The sequence below is a fragment of the Impatiens glandulifera genome, chromosome 5 (genome assembly GCF_907164915.1).
Source record: "Impatiens glandulifera chromosome 5, dImpGla2.1, whole genome shotgun sequence".
Classification (NCBI taxonomy): Eukaryota; Viridiplantae; Streptophyta; class Magnoliopsida; order Ericales; family Balsaminaceae; genus Impatiens; species Impatiens glandulifera.
The window spans coordinates 14,399,214-14,414,943 of record NC_061866.1 but is presented as its reverse complement, the minus strand read 5'-3'; the positions used below and the strand labels follow the sequence as shown (position 1 = coordinate 14,414,943).

General features: G+C 30.3%; 1 protein-coding gene across 1 annotated transcript; it reads right to left on the bottom strand.

Annotated features, from left to right (window-relative positions):
* Nucleotides 1-14,326: 14,326 nt before the first annotated feature.
* LOC124939051 (WEB family protein At3g13190) lies at nt 14,327-15,685 on the bottom strand. Its single transcript, XM_047479565.1, has 3 exons — nt 15,597-15,685; nt 15,226-15,370; nt 14,327-15,137 (listed from the first exon to the last, which is right to left on the bottom strand). The coding sequence occupies exons 1-3, from the start codon at nt 15,683-15,685 to the stop codon at nt 14,358-14,360; spliced, it is 1,014 nt and encodes a 337-aa protein (XP_047335521.1). The 3' UTR covers nt 14,327-14,357.
* Nucleotides 15,686-15,730: the final 45 nt, after the last annotated feature.

The window sequence follows — 15,730 nt, the reverse complement described above, 5'->3', positions numbered from 1 at the left end:
AAAATAATATAGCATATCTTAAACTATACTAGAGTTATACATTTTTTTTAATGTTTATTTAATATTGTTTTTCAATTTTTATATACGGTCTTAAAATTACAAAATAATTCATATTGTTAACTTAAATTTTTATTTTTTTTTTCAATAATTTAAATTAAATGAAGACTTTTGGTATGTTTTGTATTTAATCAACCATTTTTTTTCACACATTATATATATATATATATATATATATATATATATATATATATATAATTTATATGGTTATTAATTAAAAAAATAACACCACTATATTTACATTACAAAATTTATTATCTAACATTAATTTTTTTTTATAAAAATAAATAAATAAATATTACAAACTCATGTTTATATGTATATAAAAATATTTGGCTCATAAAAATTTGTTTCATAATTTATTTTCATATATATATATATATATATTTATTTATTTTTATGCAATTCTACTTGTATTATGAAACAACTAATAATAATTAATTTATTTTTTCTATTTTTCCTATAATTAGATATATTGTATATTATATATTTTCTCTTCATATACATATATTCTCTTTTATTAAATTAAATAATTTATAAAAAAATCGTTTATATTTTTTCCGTACAAAGTAGGATATTCTACTAGTTAGAATAATATCTAAAAAAATCAGAACGTCAGTAAAATTTGACTTTGCCCGTAGGTTGGTAAAATATCTACCATGTGATAAATGATCATCCACATATATGGTCAAAATAATGAGAAACTCATACAAATTAATGGAGAATTAATAGAGAGTACTACATGTAAGAGGGTCTCCAAATCTGGTCACTCCTTATTGAACAAATACTATTTATTTAACAGAGAGACGATTCTAAATCTGACAACTTTATATCTTTACGGTTAAGAAGAGAATGTACACAAACTCGAGAAAACATCATCAAACAATTATTGGGTATAAATAACAAACGACTCACCAAAAGTTTAGAGTATTATTTAGATTATAAAAATCCAAAACAAAATATTATCAAATTAAACAAGATTTTGAACCGAACAAAATATAATATCAACTCAAAAATTTGAGTATCGAAAAAAAAACATTCTTTAATGCTAAAAAAGCAAATGTAGAAGATTTTTTTTTTTTTTTGTAAATATTTAGAAAGAGAAATAAACGTATATATAAAATAGGGTGTAACTTCTCAATTTAAATACACCATTTTTCGAAATAAATTAATTTCATTAAATTAAATAAGAAGTTACAAATAAAATATTAATTTGTACATAATACAAAATAACATAAAAAATCAATAAACTAAATAAAATTATAGATGTTAAATAATATATATATTTTCTAATACAAAATTCTAATGAAATCATCTAACACTCACGCAATTTTCATAATAACTCCACAAATGAACTTATATGAATTTTATAATAATGAGTGCTGAATGAGAGTAAGCCCACCAAACTATGAATGAGTGTCCTAAAATATTTCTATCCAACATTATGAACAATAGTTTTGTCTTTACCTAGGGGTTGGTAACAACGCCGAAAAAACTTTGTCAAATAATAATTAATCATCTACAAATATAATCAAAATAGAAAAAAAATCGTAGAAATTATTAAAGGTGTCTATAAAAGAGTTTATAAATGGAAAATGAATTCCAAAAACTATTTATTAGAAAATTAAAAAATAATTTTAGATCGAATAACATCATCTCCTCTAATCGGAGAAGAGAAGAAAAAAGATACATACTCGAGAAATAATTACCAACATGATTATATGTTATACACATCAAACAACCCACCAAAGATTAAGAGTATTATTCAGATTACAAAAATCTGAAACAATAAATTTGATCCGACTAAATAAAATATCGAATCGAACAAAATCACAACACCAAGTCAAAATTTGAGTGATGGTAAGAGAATGAGACACCTTTCAAGTCTATAAAAATCATTAAAAGACCATGAAGAATTTGACTATTCAACTTCTCAAAAGATTTTTTTTAGAAGAATCATTATATAAAACTAGCATGAATCCTGTCATTTGTATGGATTATATATATATATATATATATATATATATATATATATATATATATATATATATATATATATATATATATATATATATATATATATATATATTTATTTATAAATATTTTAAATAAAATTAATATTATTCAAATATAATTAATTTAAAATTAGTTTTAGTTTGTAAAAATTAAGCTTTATCTTGAACTTAATATTAACAAATATTTTATCCCTTCGGCACCCACTTAACCCCCTTAATTGACCTTCATCTTGTGACTCACACTTTTTTATGTACATTTTTTATTCACTCGACAAACCACTCACCAATCTTAGTCGACTTCATTTGATGACACACCTCTTATATATCGTCAAACTCAACCACTAACCCTCTAATTGACCCTCATCTTGTAACTCACACTTTTTCATATGTCTATTTATCCCCTTGACAAACCACCCACTGACCTTAATCTTGTGACTCACACTTTTTTATATGCATAGACAAACTACTCATTAATCTTAGCCAACCTCTTTTTTAATCTCACTTCAACAAATCAACCACCAATCCTAATTGATCACGGACCTCTTATCAAATATCAAACCAACCACTAACCACCACCCGGCATTAATCTTGTGACCTCACACATTCAAATTCTCGTCAAACCAACCATTAGTTTCAACCTCACACTCGAAAAACCACCCACCACCAGACCTCCATCTTGTGACCTCACACTTTAAATTTCTCATCAAACCAACCACTAATTCCAACCTTACACTCGAAAAACCACCCACCATCCGACCTCCATCTTGTGACCTCACACTTTCAAATGCTCGTCAAACCAGCTATTAATTCCAACCTCACACTCGATAAACCACCCACCACCAGATCTTCATCTCGTGACCTCACATTTTCAAAAGTTCGTCAAACCAACCACTAATTCCGACATCACACTTTTTTATATGCCTCGAAAAACCAATCACCAATCTTAGTCAACCTCTATTTTATTCACACTTCAACAAATCAACAACCAATCCCAATTGATCACAAACCTCTTATCCAATGTCAAACCAACCACCAACCACCACCTGACATTCATCTTGTGACCACACACTTTCAAATACTTGACAAAGCAACCACTAATTCCAGCCTCACACTCGACAAACCACCCACCACACGACCTCCATCTCGTGACGTCACACTTTTTAATATTCGCCAAACCAACCACTAATTCTGACCTCACACTCGACAAACCACCCACCACCCGACTCCATCTTGTGACCTAACACTTTCAAATGCTCGTCAAACCAACCATTAATTCCGACCTCACACTCGACAAACCATCCACCACCAGACCTCAGACCTCTATCTCGTGACCTCACACTTTCAAATGCTCGTCATGTCAACCACTAATTCCGATCTCACACTCAAAAAACCACCCATCATCAGACCTCTATCTCGCGACCTTACACTTTCAAATGCTCATCATACCAACCACTAATGCCGACCTCACACTCAAAAAACCACCCACCACTAGACCTCTATCTCGTGACCTCAATCTTTCAAATTCTCACAAAACCAACCACTAATTCTGACTTCACACTTTTAGATGCCTATCATTTGTTTAAAAGTTGCGACACCATATATTATAGTCAAGAATACATTCATGAAAATATAAATTTTTATTTTTGTGATTTGAATCCTGGTCTTAAGCATGAAATTAATCACTTAAACCGCTAGACCATTTATGATTGTTGAAATAATTTTATTATTTTGTGTATATTTATATGTTTTGTATTTAATATTTATTACTAATTAGTTAATTTTTATATTAATATAAAAATTATTTATACTCTTAAAGAATATATATATATATATATATATATATGATGAGAGAAAAAATTTATGATAAAAGATAAATGTATTATAAAATTAATGATGAAAAATAATATATATATATATATATATATATATATATATATATATATATATAAAAGGTAACAAATAAATATAAAATTATTAAAGTTAGTATATTTAAAATAAAAATAAAAATTGTTTATATATATAAATAAAATAAATATAAAAATTATGAAGTTAGATGCATTTATAAAAATAAAATTATTTATATCCTAAATTAATATTATCATATATATTTTTGAAATATATATATATATATATATATATATATATATTATAGTAGAAAACAAAATTGAATTAATAAAAAGAGAGTAAAAAAAAGAGAGAAAATATGATAATAGTGGATTATATACATAATGACACGTAGATTAATGTGATGTCGTTTATTTTAAGCATTATTATATATATATATATATATATATATATATATATATATATATATATATATATATATATATATATATATATATATATATATATATATATATATATATATATATATTTAATAATAATATTTTATTTCATAATTAAATTATTTTTGTGTGTTTTTTAATTGTTTGTGTGCACTCTTCCTATTTTATTGATAGTTCATAGTTTAACAATTGTATATTGTATATTTTTTCTGTTTACACGTATCTCATATATATTTTGTGATCCATAATCTCTTAAATTATCAAAATCTATCTTAGTATATTACCCATTCCTTTATTTTTCTAAAAAAACTCACTTTTCTGATCTATTAGCATTAGAGGATACTGTGTCATTAACATCTGAGACTAAAGAGAAATACAGGAAAATGTTTAAGGATATGAGAAGATCTAAGTCATGGTATAAAAGATTAACACAAGGAGATGATATTCCAACACTAATCCCCAATAAGACTAGTAATTTCTTCTATGTATAAAACATACATACACTCAATAGTCTTATTTTAAATTAGTGTATTTTAAACATGGCATATGCAATTATGAAGCTTTTGGTAGCTTTCTTTTTCATGTTGGTTCTAGTCACAGGTGAGCAAATTTCGTTATGTTTTTCAAAAAAAATTGAAATGTGTATTTGAATTTAATGATGATGGATTAATTTGTATGCAGGAATGGGACCAGAACCGGCAGGAATGGGACCAGAACCGGCAGCTGGGGGAAGAAACTGTCAATCGCAAAGCCACGACTTTAAGGGATGGTGCTTTAGCGATACTAACTGTGGAAATATCTGTCATGGAGAGAAATTCAATAGTGGTCATTGCTTTGGTTTTCCTTCCCAATGTTTTTGTGTTAAACCATGCCAATGATTAATCTGTCTCCCCATAAAATAATATTGAGAAATAATACTACGTTTGTAATAAAAGGAACATCCTTTTTATGTGTTACTCAACATTTTGTCACGTAAAAACTAAAAGTGTAGTACAAATCATCATAAATTCATCAAAATTAAGAATATCAAAGCATAAAACTCAAAAAAAATGAAAACAACATAAGTACATAACATTTGATGAACATAAAACTCCGGATCTATACCAAAATGATCAGATAAAATACTAAGTTAATCAAAATGTAGCTTTTGATAACTTATTTCTCTTACCCTCGATTCAAAATGGTACAAGTATATGGTTGAAGATGAAGTTATGAAAGATAATAGAAATGTATTTTTCGTGATGGAAAGTGAAAGAAAATTAGACATGTTATATGTTTTTAAAGACTCCACAGTTATAAGCGATGTTGATGTTGCCAAATCATCGCTGTATAATGTTGATGTCACAAAGTTGTGGCATATGCGACTTGGTCATATTAGTGAAAATGACATTATCGAGTTGAGAAGCGATGACTTCTTGATGGGCATAGTATTAGTATATTAGAATTTTGTGAGCATTGTGTGTCGACAAACATAAAAGAGTTAGGTTTCTCTAAAAGACTCCATAACACTAAAGAGATACTTGATATTCACTTTGATCTTTGAGGACAATCTAAAATACCTTCTATGAAAGATACCTATTATATATTGACGATTTCTCTTGAAAAGTTTGAGTTTTCTTTTTGAAGTAGAAAATTGATTTGTTCTCTAAGTTTAAGAAGTGGAAGATTATTATTGAGAATCAAAATAGAAAATCAATAAAATATTTGCGTACCGATAATAGTTTGGAGTAATGTTCTGAAGAGTTCAATACTCTATTCATGACTGAAGGAATCATGGGCACTACAAAGTGTCTAAAAAATCACAACATTAATGTGTGGAATAGAGGACGAATAAGACTTTGATGGATAAAGTGCATTGTATGCTCCTTAATAGTATTTACCAAAGTCGTTTTGGGTCGAAGTTGTAGTTTCATCATGTTTCATCGTCAACCATTTTTCGTAAGTTGCGAATAATAAATAGACTCCACAAGAAGTATGGTATGGTATTACTTTTTGTTATTCTAGTTTGATAATATTTGGTTGTTATATGTATGCTCATGTTGATGAAGGAAAATTAGAAACTCAATCCGTGAAGTGTATTTTAATCGGTTACTAATTCATTATAAAGTGGTATAATCTATGGTGTCCTAAAACCAGAAAGGTAATAATTATTCAAAATATTATTTTTAACGAGACATCTATGTTACATGTTACACCCCTTATATCTTCCTGTGATATGATTAAACAAAAATCTAATACTTCTTGAGATAAGATTTAGCAAGAATTTAGCAAACAAGTGGAGTTTGAGATCAGATCAGAATCTGAACATGTGATAGTGTTGTTGACTAAACTAGAGTTGGAACCGCTTGCGCCACAATATTATATTACTACAAAAAAGCCCATATGTGATATTAGACATCCTCGAAGACTCGATGAGGAAGGTTATAGTCAAATTCTGAAGATTGTTCTTGTTGACGTGTTTTATCCGATTGTGAAACATATTTTGATTTGAGCATTATTTGGCATCGGGGCGATGTATATTTGGAGATTGAATAGTTATATAAGAAGATTTCATTTCTATACGGGGATTTAGATGGAGACAACTATATGCATCGACCTATATGATTTACAGTTTTAAGAGAAGATAATTGTATTTGTTATTTGAAAATAATCATTTATGGTTTAAATCAATCGTCAAGGAAATGATATTAAAGTTTCAACTCTTTTATGACCACTCATAACTTCAAAATAAGTGATTTTGATAATTGCGTATATTTTAAATTTGATTACGATAGTGTTGTCATGAGTTTTATGACCAATCACTTATGACCATTATTTTCTCTATTTAAGTTGTAATATTCTCTTTACAACATATATAGTTGTTATAATATATAATAATATATATGTTATGATAATATCATTATTATATTATATTAGTTTTCTTAGAAATTTAATTAATGTATAGACATAACTCATGTAACTCAATATAATAACATTCAATACAATTTTTCTTTTATATATTCTATCTAACATGGTATCATAACTTTGTTATCGTTGAGACAATCAATGGTTACCTTAGTGATTGCTGAAGGGCTCTAATAATTATTATTATATTTTTTTAATAATTTTTTAATCACGATTCACACGGATGAGGATAAAAATAAAATAAATTAAAAAATTCTAATAATATTTATTCAATGTTTAAAATTATTAAAATAAAAAATATAACGCTCTCATTCCACATTTTATTCACTTCGATAAAACAACTTATTTTCTCACATGTTTCATCACATATTTTTTCCGAATAAATCTCTCATTTCGTGAATAGTTTCACTTTGTCAATCAAATATTTGATTCATATTTTTTAATAATTAGCATTGTGACCTCATACTTTGGTCAATTAAATATTTGATTCATATTTCTTTAACCACTTTCAAATGATACCGGTTTATTATCCCTCGACAAACCACATCTCAATCACATTTAGTTAAAAGTTGTACTTGTTTGTTAGGTTGCAAGTTTGAAACCTATAAATAACATTTTTAAATTTATTTTTAACCGTTTTAAGTTTATGGGCGGGTCAACCCACAATTCGACCCAAGTATCCATTTACTCTCACATAAATATCCAAATTAACCACAGCTCTCGACCCGGCAATCCGGACACTTTAAAATTTAAGCATCATTATATATATATATATATATTAGTTAGTTAAAATTTTGAACTTTTATTGTTAAAATGTCTCGCGTTCATCAAATTTGGTGTTGAATCTTAAATATAAAGTGTTGTTAGCCTAGTTGGTTAATGGTTGTACTTGTTTTGTTAGGTTGCAAGTTTGAAACCTGCCAATAACATTTTTAAATTTATGGGCGGGTCAACTCACAATCCGACCCAAGTATCCATTTACTCTCACATAAATATCCAAATTAACTACAGCTCTCGACCCGGCAATCCGGACACTTTAAAAATTAAGCATCATTATATATATAGATTAGTTAGTTAAAAATTTGAACTTTATTGTTAAAATTTTTGCGTTCATCAAATTTGGTGTTGAATTTTAAATATAAAGTGTTGTTAGCCTAGTTGGTTAAAAGGTTGTACTTGTTTTGTTAGGTTGTAAGTTCGAAATCTACAAATAACATTTTTAAATTTATTTTTAACCGTTTTAAGTTAATGGGCGGGTCAACCCACAATCCGACCCAAGTATCCATTTACTCTCAAATAAATATCCAAATTAACCACAGCTCTCGACCCGACAATCCGGATATTTTAAAAATAAAGCATCATTATATATATATATATAAAAACTAACTAACTAATCTATATATATATATATATATATATAGATTAGTTAAAAAGTTGAACTTATATTTGTAAAATGTTCTGCGTTCATCAAATTTGGTGTTAAATTTAAAATATAAAGTTTTATTAGCCTAAATTGTTAAAGAGTTGTACTTGTTTTGTTATGTTGCAAGTTCGAATAATACCTATAATATTTTTAATTTTATTTTTAACCGTTTTAAGTTTATGGGCGGGTCAACCCACAATCTGACTCCAAGTATCCATTTATTCACATATATATTCAAATTAACCACAACTCTCGACCCGACAATCCGTACATTTTAAAAATTAAGCATCATTATATATTTATATATACATTTAAAGGGAATTCCCAAATTTTGCAAACTTAATTGCAAATATTTTGCCTTCATTACATTTTTGACATTAATTCCAAATGAATTTCTGTTTCCTTTTGTTTTTGTTTGAATTAACAGCAAATAAATACAAATGGCTATTTAATAGTAATTTTGCAACTTAATTGCAAATATTTTGTCTTCATTACATTTTTGACATTAATACCAAATTAATTTCTGTTTCCGATTGTTTGAATTAACAGCAAATAAATAAATACAAATAAAATATTACGGTAAAAATGTTTATGAGAGGGTCAACCCACAATCCGACTCAAATATCCATTTACTCTCACATATATATTCAAATTAACCACAGCTCTCGACCCGACAATCCGGACACTTTAAAAATTAAGCATTATTATATATATAGATTTGCTAGTTAAAAAGTTAAACTTATATTTTTAAAATGTTCCGCGTTCATTAAATTTTGTGTTGAATTTGAAATATAAATTGTTATTAGCCTAGTTGGTTAAAGGGTTGTACTTGTTTTTGTTAGTTTGCAAGTTCGAACCATACCTAACAAATTCTAACAAATCTCTCCCTTAAACTAGATTGTATTCTAGTTTAACTTATAGTGACACCATCAATCTTCTCAAATCTTCAAAAGTCTCCAATTTCAAAGCCTTTGTCATAATATCAGACAACTGATCTTCAGTCCTGCAATGAACAAGGTTTATCAAACTCTCGTTGGATAAATCTATGATGAAATGATAACGAGTGTCAATGTGCTTGCTCCTTCCACGCAAAACAACGTTTTTAGACAATTTTAATGCATTTAGATTGTGACTGATGGAGTTTTTGCATAATTCTTCTCATCCATTGTACTTGACATACTGCGGCTGCCACCAATTCAGCTTCAGTAGAGGAAAGTGTAACAATTGGTTGTTTTTTAGAAGACCATGCTACAACTCCTCCTCCCATCATAAAAAAACATACTCAGATGTGCTTCTACGATCATCAATATCTCCTGTGTAGTCACTCTCTGTATACCCAATAAGTTCTCCTTATTTTCCTTTTTCATATAGTACACCCAATCCAACAGTTCCACTTATATACCTGAGTATCCTTTTCACAAGATTCAGATGCAATTTAGTGGGTGACTCCATGTATCTACTTGCTATTCCAACTAAAAACATCAAGTCTGGTCTAGTGACTATGAGATATCTCAGACTACCAACCATTTGTTTGTATCTTGTTGAATCAACTTTATTTTCACTCTCATCTTTATTAAATTTAGCTCCAGGAACAATTGGATTTTGGACAGGATTACAACCAGCTAATCCAAATCTTTCCAACATCTCACATGCATATTTCTTCTGGCTTATGAAAGTCCCACTACTATCTTGCTTTACTTAATCCCTTGAAAAAATTTCATCAATCCAAGGTCTCTCATCTCACTCAAAATTTTGCATCATATCCTTTTTGAAGACATCAATCATATGTTCACTACTTCTGTTAAAACCAAATCATCAACATACAAGCTAACAATAAATATTTTTACTTTTGCATTTACTCTAACAAACAAAGTTTGTTCAAATGAGCACTTTTCAAAGCCTTGTTTTATGAAGTAAGCTTCAATTCTACTGAACCAAGCCCTTGGAGCTTGTTTTAATCCATACAAAGCTTTTCTAGTTTATAAACTTTGTTCTCCTCCCCTTTTTTCTCAAAAATCCCTTGACTGGTCAATAAAAATACTTCTTCAAGTAGTTTTCCATGAAAAAATGCACTATTCACGTCCATTTGATAGAGATTCCACCTTTGTTGAGCAGCTATTACAATGATCATACAAATAGTATCCTAACGAGCTACAAGAGCAAATACTTCGTTATAGTCAATGCCCTGTTCTTGAACATACCCTTTAACAACTAGTCTGGCCTTATGTTTATCAACTTCTCCATGATCATTGAGTTTAGTTTTAAAAACTCACTTCACTCCTATCATTTTTGCTCCAATTGGAAGTTTCACTAGCTTCCATGTATTATTTCTCTCAATGGATGATATTTCTTGATTAATTGCTTCTTTCCATTTTCCATTAAGTGCAACTTCTTCATAAGTGACTGGATCAAGAGTAACAAGTAAAGGCACATTACTCCATCTCTCTTTCTCTGATAAGTCTTCATCAAATACATAGTCTTTGTGCCATTCAGGGGCCTTCTAATTCTTCCCGATTGGACAATAAGTTGAATAGGTTGGATTACTGTTGTTTCTTGAGAGAGTTAGAAATAGTAGGTTGATTTGTTGTTATTTCTTCAGAAGATGAGCTGGAAGACTCAAGCTCCTCTTCATTTTCTACAACATATTTTTCTTCTGTTTCACTTTCTTTTTCAATCACACCACTTTTCCAAACTACTCCATTATGAACTTCAGACATTTCTTTTTTTCAGTCCCACCATTTTCTTTCTTCAAATATCACATCTTGCTCACAATGACCTTTCTTAATATTGATCATAGAGTTTATATGCCTTAGACTCTTTGTTAATACCAAGAAATATGCAAATATGACTCTTATCATCAAGTTTATTTCTTCTTTGTAAATGAACTAAGGTGTGAGCTATGCAGCCAAAAACTTTCAAATGACTTACAGATGGTTTTATGTTGCTCCATACTTCTTTTGGAGTTAGTTTCTGCACAACAGAAGTGTGACTTCTGTTCATTAGGTATATATCAGTCAGTTGCTTCTACCCAAAACTCCTTAGGCATTTCTCTGCTAGCCAACATGCTCCTTACAGAGTTCATGATTGTCCTGTTTTTCCTTTCTGCAACTCCATTTTGCTGAGGAGTGAATGTTGTAGTCAATTGCCTCTTAATTCTCCTTTCCTCACAAAACTGGTTGACTCTTTGGAGGTAAATTCCCCACCTCTATCGGTACGAAGGCAAGTCAATGGTAGTCCACTCTCATTTTCAACCATTAGCTTGAAGTTCTTAAATTTCTCAAACACATCAGATTTTTCACATAAAAAATATGCCCATATTTTTCTACTATAATCATCAATAAAAGTTAGTAGGTACTTTTTTCCTCCATTAGAGGCTGGAGTAATAGGACCACAAAGGTCTGAGTGAATTAATTGCAACTTTCTTGTGGCTCTCCGTTTACTTTTCTTTGACTATTTTTGCCTATGTTACTTTCTAATCAGGCAGTGTGTGCATGTGTCTTCAGGAATAGCGATTAAGGGTAGTCCTTCTACCATCTTTTGAGAATACATCTTTTGTAAACTCTGATAATTAAGATGTCCCATTCTACAGTGCCATAACAGAGATTCCTCATCAGAAACAGCTTAAAGACATGTAGTTGTAGAGGCTGGTTTTATTCCTTTGGTTTTCTCTTCGAGTGTCATCTTCTCAGCATTGATCTTAAAGAGTCTATTTGAGCTCATCTTTGTGGTCATTATTAATCCCCTTTTTGGATGATAGATTTTGCATTCATTGTCTAGCACAAGCAACCCTATACTTTTCTGTTGTAGCTGACCCATACTTAAGAGGTTAAATTTCAACTCTAGAGCATAGTAAACATCTTCAATCAATTGTTTAATGCCATCAACTTTAATTTGAATTCTTCATTTTCCCAATACAAAATTTTTCATGTCATTTTCTATTTTAACAAATTGATTGAACTTGGTATCCAAGTGTGTGAACCAATGTAGTTCTCCACACATGTGATTTGAGTAGCCCGAGTCTAGAAACCATTCATTACTCTTGAGCTCTTCTTGTACTTTTGGTGGAGCTGTTGTTGTAAACTCTGATTCAACATTAACCATCAGTAAGACTTCTTCTTTTTCATCCTCTGCAGCATAATTGGCTTTGTCCCACTCAGGACATTCAATCTGAAAATGTCCCAGCTTCTTGCATTTGAAACATTCAATACGTGACTTGTTAAATGTGCTTCCTCTTCCGCCTCTTCCTCTATTCATCCCTCTGCCTCATCCTCTAACTGAAACAGACATTCTCGAGGCTTGGTCTTCTTCCTTTTCGATGGGCTTAAATTTCTGCTCGTGTACAACCAACGAGCTTTGTAGTTCATCAACTGACATGATTCTTACATCTCTTGCCTCTTCTATTGCAACCACAACATAAGTAAACTTTTCAGTCAAGGTTCTCAAGATTTTATCTACGATAATGGTGTCCGACATTGTTTCTCCATTGCTTCTTATCTAGTTCGCTATAGCCATAACCCTCGCGAAATACTCCTTGATCGTTTCACTCTTCTTCATCTCCAGGATTTCAAATTCGCGTCTTAGAGTGTTGAGCAGAGATCTCTTGACCCGGTCGTTGCCCCCAAATTTGCTTTTAAGATACTCTCAAACAATCTTAGCTGAATTGATGTCCAAGATTTGTTCAAAAGTAACTCTGTTGATTGTTAGACAGTCTGCCTCTGCTTGTTCTTCAACATTTTTTCGATTAGATGCCACATTCCTTTTGCCTTAAGCAAATTTTCCGTCAATTCATTTCAGTGGTCATAGTGCTGACCAGTGAAAGTAGGTAACCTTGCGAGGCTGTTGTCGTTCTTCTCGTCCATCCTTGTGAATCGAATGCGTCTTACTTCGCCCCTTTCGATTATAAATCAAACTCTATTTGATTCTGATAGTTGAATCTGGCTCTGATACCAATTGTAAAATAGTAATCAATAACCTTTTCAAACTCATGATTATATTAATAAAATAGTAAGTCTTAAATAGTACATGAAATAACTATTGTCCTACAAAATAGCAAATACTAACTAATAAGGAAACTGTCAAACACTAACGCTAACTCACTACTAAATATACTGCCAAACACTAACCCACTACTAAATAAACTGTCAAACACTAACCCGCCACTTAAAATAGTATCAACTTAGTCTAACAAACTAATTAAAAAATAACCAACATTTTATTCAAACAAATTCTAACAAATCATTCTCTCCTTTATAATTGAGCATATTTCTAATGTTTCTAATCTTTGTGGTTTTCAAATAATCTATGAATGTCATAGTTTAGTTGTTATATTTCAATTTGAATATTTTGGCAGATGGTTTCTATTTGTAGAAAAGGGTGTCATCTGGTCATTGCCCAAACCATATTTTGGTTTCAGTTTGATGTTAGATAAGTAAACAGTTTGCATTTTTATAGTCCCAAATGGTTACTGTTTGTTTGAAAATTGGGAGATGGATGAATAAGATTGTTATGAATTAATACTATTTGCATGTTGTTTGTTTAGATGTTGATACTTTAAAGTTTAAACTATATTCAAATAAGTGTTATTATCATAACAAATGATATTTCAAGTAAGAATAAAGGGATGAAGGCAAAAGAAGATTATAGTTTTATACAGACAGCAAGAAGACAAGCAACTTAAAGGAAGATGTTTTTACAGACAACCTTGTTCTTCTTTCCAAGGATTCCTCTTAGATTCTTTCCAACTGATGAATAAGGTTTATCTTCTTTGCCTTCTAAAATCCTAGATGCTAACTTAGCAATCTTCTTCTTCTCTCTTTGGCGCCACCTCTGCACCTCTTCCTCTGCTCTTTCTGCCCTTTTCATGGCTTCCTGAGTCACAATTTTCATGTCTTCAATCTCTTTATCAGCTTTCACTTTCATACCTTGTATTCTTTTCAAGCCCTCATACTCTTCCATGGAAATGGTGATTTCGGGTTTTGACTCTGAAATGATTCTCAACTGATTCAGTGTCATCATTGCTTCTGATGCTTTTTTTGCTTCCTCAGTTTCTTTCTGAGAAATTCTCAACTTCTTCTCTGTTTCTTCAAGATTCCTTCTACTGGATTCCACTTCAATTCTGAACTCTTCAACTTTCCTCCTCATTTCCTCTGTTTCGCGCAATGCATTCTCTCGTTCTGAATACAATTGGTCAAATGAAGAGAAGAACATTTCTTTACAAGCATTTCCAACTTCTGTTCTGGGCTTGTTTGCTGATTCTCTAGTCATGGAGGTAGCGCTTTGGATCATATGGTTTAGTTCCTCCACAGTCCTTTTAGCCTTTGCAAGTTCTTCAAGTGCTCTATTCTTTGTAATTTCTGCATTACTGATCTGTAGCTTAACATTAACAATACTATTATTGTTGATCACTTTCTCAGGGAATTGCAGAACTCTGTCTTCTTCTACTACTTGCAGTTTCTACGGAAGGAAATAATAACCTAGTTCAAACAAGATTAATGATTGATGATGAAACAATAATCCAAATAGAACAAGACCCACAAAATACCTGTATGGATCTTGGTTTAGATGAGTTCCTCCTAATGGGTGTTTTCTTCTTCTTCCTGGAAAAAGGTCCTTCGCCAAATAAGCTTACTGCAGCTTCTATTTCACCATTTTCAACTTTGCTTGATGCCATATATTTATACATAAACCTGGTGAGCCATAGAAGAACATAAAATGAGATCAATAAGATAGTAGTAGATTGCTTGATACCCATATAAAGACGAAACCATAAGATTGAAATGAGACAAACCTAATACTTAGGGAGAGAAGGGGAAGTTAATAAAACCCTATTGAAAACCCACAATAAGCTAACAAATATGAACATAGAAGAATTTAGGGTTTAAAAAGAAGTGGAGGGTTTGAAGATTCAAACACCAATCAATAATTTTATCCTTCTTCTTCGGTTGGTGGCTGCTTGAAACCGAAAATTCAGCAATGGCTGCTTGCTCATCTTTTAGCCCCATTTTTTTCTATTTGATGATCCTTATAATAAGATATCATTTTTTTTA

What these genes read in the sequence shown, in the direction of transcription:
- LOC124939051 (XM_047479565.1), bottom strand. Translation starts at nt 15,685, where the DNA reads ATGGGGCTAAAAGATGAGCAAGCAGCCATTGCTGAATTTTCGGTTTCA. An exon ending in AAGGATAAAATTATTGATTG is followed by an intron (nt 15,371 to 15,596) that starts GTGTTTGAATCT and finishes ATGGCTCACCAG; the next exon opens with GTTTATGTATAAATATATGG. An exon ending in CTAAACCAAGATCCATACAG is followed by an intron (nt 15,138 to 15,225) that starts GTATTTTGTGGG and finishes TTCCTTCCGTAG; the next exon opens with AAACTGCAAGTAGTAGAAGA.